Source organism: Porites lutea, chromosome 1 (assembly GCF_958299795.1).
Source record: "Porites lutea chromosome 1, jaPorLute2.1, whole genome shotgun sequence".
NCBI lineage: Eukaryota > Metazoa > Cnidaria > Anthozoa > Scleractinia > Poritidae > Porites > Porites lutea.
In genome coordinates, this window is record NC_133201.1 from 972,701 (window position 1) to 977,700 (window position 5,000).

Genomic DNA, 5,000 nt, shown 5'->3' on the forward strand with positions numbered 1-5,000 from the left:
CAAGCAAGACAGACTTTTTTGTCTTTAGTTGGAACGGGTCCAGGATTAGGACACACTCCGCAGAGAAGTAGCATAACAGGGTTGAAACTAGACGAGCTGTTGGAGTAATAACTTATGCGACGAGAGTAAAATTTCCTTTTGACGATAAACCCTCTTGTGATTCCACGTGGTGGAGAGAAGTGCGGTAAATCAAGTCGTAAATGCTGCGTATGCGAAGAAGTCGTCTCGAAGACTTTGCTGTTTCCATTGTAGCTGATGTTGGAAGAAGAAATATCCAGTTCTCGCCTTCGCTGAGTGCAGAGGAGGTATATAAATAGGATCGTAAATAGGACGCGAGCTAACACGTCCGCCATTATGCTAATCTTCAAGAGTCAGCATTGCTAACAGTTCGTATTCTGAGCACATACGAAGCGTACATCTCGTTATTACATCAGGGCACAGTGTGTTGCGGTTCGTACGATCCGTATGCTTCATTGATACGGATCGTAAATTCCTTGTTATATGCCATAAAGCGAAACAAGCACGCTTCGACGGTAATGTTCCTTGTTCTATAATCCAAATACCAAAACAAGCGCGCTTCAAACACATCCCTCGTCCTATAAGCTATAAATCACTAGAAGCTCGCTTCTAACTATTCCTTCTTCTATAAGCCATGTACCCAAACAAGAGAGCTTTAAATGTAACTTTCATCGTTCTATAGGCCATAAACCACAAGAAGCGCGTTTCAAAATAATGTAATATTCCGTGTTCTATAAGCCGTATACCCAAAAAGCGTGCTTCACAAGTAATATTCCTCGTTCTATGGGCCATATACCAAAACAAGCGCGCTACAAATGTAACATTCCTCGTTGTATAAGCCATAAACTAGAAGAAGCGCAATTCAAATGTAATATTGCTCGTTCTATAAGCCATATACCAAAAAAGCGTGCTTCACCTGTAATTTTCTTTTTTCTATATGCCATATACCAAAACAAGCGCGCTTCAAATGTAATATTCCTCGTTCTATAAACCGTAAACCAAGTGCATTGAGCGGAACGAACTGGAATCAGTGGCTATCCAGGATCGCAACCAAAGGCTGCAATATCAGTCCGTAAGAATTGCTCCCTGGTTTTTGAACGTAATCACTTCTTATGTAAATGTCTTGAAGTTGCAAGCTACGGGAAGCTTGGGAAGGCATTTTCCAGGGAAAATTCCCAATAGAAGTTCAGGTGGAGGCGCTTCAAAGGGTTCCAACTATGTTTCTTAAGTCAAAGCAAAGTATTATTCGTGAAAAACTGGACTTAAAAACACAGAAGGGAAGTTTGTCACTGCGACAGGACCTGAAAAGTAAGACATCTAAAAAGAGCAAATCTACACAGTCTGAAAGTAAAGCAACCAAAAAACCAGCCGTTATAAAAGAACTGGAAAAACACTTTGAGAAACCTGAAATCACTGTCTTAAGTGTGTGGTCCCACTAAGTAAACGAGATGCAATTTACGAACCGTGAACATACCAGTTATTGTTACCTCCCCAAAGGGGCTATTCAGGAACAGGCCCGTTAAAGTGCGGTTGTATTGGACAACCCTCGGGGAGGGAGGAGGACGGATCACGCTTCCCTCCCCCGTCGCCCCTGCAATGGGTCACCTTTTTTTAATTATTGAAAGGAGGGTGCGGAGGGTGGGTCATTTCATTAAAAAAAAAACAACAACAACTTGCAAACAGAATTATAACGAAAAATACATGTAATGTTCCTGCGTGGAAGTATTAGTTCCATATTTAAGTCCTACATTTATTTAAAATCTGATGCTAAGATGAGTTCCTTTTCGGTGTGTGTATTCATATAATAATGAGAATGTCTCTGAAGCTATCGTATCGGTCGTATGGCGCTATTTTCAGTGCCTTCTTCAAAAGATGATAGGATGAGTCGCTTTCGAAGTTTCCCTTCACTTTTCGTGAAAGTTCAAACCGTTTAAAATGCCAGCAAATTTCTCTCTGATGTTATTCACTTATTGTACTGAAAAAGGAGGTTAATGCCTGTTTGTTTGTATTTTTAATCACTCCTCCGAAATTTATATTGTGTTTGAAAGAGGACCTCGATTGGCAATTATAACTGCCAGTAATCAACGTCCGCCGCAAAAAAATAAAACTGAAATAACACAACAGACAAAAATGGTAAAAAAGGGATTTAACTGATCATACCTATTTTAATGCAAATAGAATAAAGTAGAACGTACTGTCTTTCTATACTTACTCCTCTTAAACTACCTTTAAATAAAACAAAAGACAGAAATGTTTTCTTTTGCAATGACACGTCCAGTTATTTTGGAATGTTATTTCACATCACCTAAAACCGGAAAAAAAAGGAGAGAGAGAGACAGAAGATATATAGTTGATTAGCTGTGAATTTTTTCGTATGTCAAAAAGGAAGAATGGTTCTTTTAAAAGATTCCTTTCACAGCCGCTAATAAGTATAAATTTATAGACCCTTGATGTTCTAACCTTCTTTAATTAATGTACGAAATATGGCAAAAAAACTGGTGTCAACAAAGCACGAAACGTTGCATTGCTTTCTTTGCTGGGGTGTAAGAAATAGAAAGGAAGTGAAGATCAAGATAAAATATAGCTTGAAACAGTGAAAAGATGAAATATAGACAAGCTCCCGTTTTTTCGCGCCAGCATTTTGAAAATGCCCTAATTTCCATAATTTCCATCGGGCCTTTGACAAGGTTTACGTCGATTTTAAAATTTCCTATTTTTCTCAAAAACGGGATCTCGTTGGAACTTTTGAATTCTGTTTTTAAAAACAGTTTATCAAAAGGGAATTGTTCGGGAAAAAACGATTATTTTTTCTAGCGCCGGATTCTCAATAACTACTTACAACGGCTCTTAAAGAGTTTCGGGTCTCGAATAATTAGCAATCACTACATATGTGATACACGCCATCTGCTTAAACGCATTGATGGTCACAAGCAGAAATCGTCTTCCCATTACAAACACTTTTTTAATTAAACACAATTTTGCAACACCAACCTGTCTTCTAGAGCAGTTTGACGTGTTTGCAAAATGCCACACAAAATTCTAGCTATTAGCTAGACAAGGGGCGTCTAAAGCAAAATTAACATCGTAGAGAGGGCGTTTATTACACAAGAGATGTACTTTGTCACCCATGATATTAGACGAGCAACTAGTCCCTAGCTATATAGCCTTAGCCTTATAATTTGACCTCTAATAAAAAAAAAAATACTACAGCCAAAAAGAACCTTGTCGTAAATTTTACTTAACATATCAATCGGGCAATATGGCAAAATTTTGCAGAACAAATCATCTCAACTGCCACACGTCAGTAACGTCACTATTGATGCACCCTTTTTTTGTATTAGAATATATTTGTTACCGATTTGTAGAGACAGTACTAACTCCTGTATCATTTATTTTGGACTATAATACTCTGTTAAGTAGATTTAAAATGATTATTCCACAACTCGATTTCATTCTTCATCCCTCCCTTAGAAAGCTTGAACAAGTCTTACAGTTTTCATGCCGCTCTATTTCTAGCAGAGTTCTAATATTGCTTGTTTAGACAATTTTGGCAGCAGAAGTCTAACAGCGTGTATTCCAAATTATTAAAAATTTCAGACAGAGGCTTCTCCATTTACATTACTAATCATGACGAAATATAATTAGGAAACGGTAACCACTGGTAGATGTGTGTTCTCCTGGTGCTTAACACATTACCCTTTACCGGAGTCCGAAAAAGATTGTTATATTCTTATGCGATTTCATGATGCCTTATTGGGGAAATAAACTTATTGTGTTTTCAAACTTATGATATATTTGTATTTGTACTGCGAGACATTATATTGGCAATAGGGAAAAAAGTTATTAATATTAACGTTCGATTGACTTAAAATGTTGTAGCGTCTAGCAGGGTAATTTCGTTCACCATTAAAAAAACAGTTATTCGTGCTTATTTACTCTTGTTAGTAGTCAGCTCAGGGTTGCTGTCAAGGTCATTTGAGCTCAATTTTGGGTTTGGCTGCAGGTGTTTAATAAAACACCATTAAAGCTAGTCTTGGCCTATATTTTCGTGAAACTTCGTCGTACAAGCAGTGCTGTAATAACGCTTTTTACAAGGTGAGTAACATGGTATTAACAGTTTTGTTAGTCTAAATATCTTCCCCAAGCATAAACGTCATCGGTAGAGTACCTAAAAGCATCGCAAAGTGTATAGGAGAAGAATATTAGAATTATTTCCTCCTTGTGCTGATGCGATAACATAAAAGTGAAATAATTTTATAACTAATAAGACATTCAGTCTTTTTATAAGAACCTGTTTTTAAAAAGTTAACTGAACTCGGTAATGTGCTCTTAAAACCTCGAGAATAATTCTGCGCCTTTTACATTATCTGAGCCATGTTGTTTGAAATTTGACTGTTGATTCCAACAGCAGAACTTTTCATGGTTCCCAACTCAATTAGTAGATGCAAACAAAGACAATTTCAAGGCACAGTTTAAACCGCAAAAGGAAAGTTGTTTAAATTGGCTAGAGATGCCTTTAATATGTTTCGAAAGCAGCAGAAATCCTTATTTCAGAATTAACCAGGAGGTCACAAGGGGTCCCGTTTTGTTTTGTTTTGTTTTGTTTTGTTTTTGAGTCCAATTTCCCGGTTCTTTACCGCGTTTAAATTAAAATTTACTGAACCTTATAAACGCATCGTAAATGAAACAGCTTTATACTAACCGAACTGGTGACAAAACATATGTTTGACGTAAGTTTGAATGTTTTCACAACAGCATCGACTTTTTTGGTCAAGAAATGTTGTTAACTTGGTTTCACGTAAGGATAAAGGGATAAACCGATCCTATTTGGGGCATATTCTTGCAGAGACAAATGCGTTTAGGTCATGCGCGCGTTAGAATAAAACACATGTACAACAGTTTTTTTAAGGGCTGTAGTAACTTGTATTTTGTTAGAAAATCCAAGTAGTAAGAAATAAATAAAATGAAGTATTGACCGTCTG

At 37.0% G+C, this 5,000-nt stretch overlaps 1 protein-coding gene across 1 annotated transcript in view; it reads right to left on the minus strand.

Moving 5' to 3' along the window:
• Positions 1-353, minus strand: part of LOC140928987 (uncharacterized) — a 2,022-nt gene extending 1,669 nt beyond the window's left edge. The window contains exon 1 of the mRNA XM_073378834.1: positions 1-353. This exon is cut by the window's left edge and continues 1,669 nt beyond it. Within this exon, the coding sequence (XP_073234935.1) occupies positions 1-353 (353 nt within the window).
• Between the last annotated feature and the right edge of the window lie 4,647 nt (positions 354-5,000).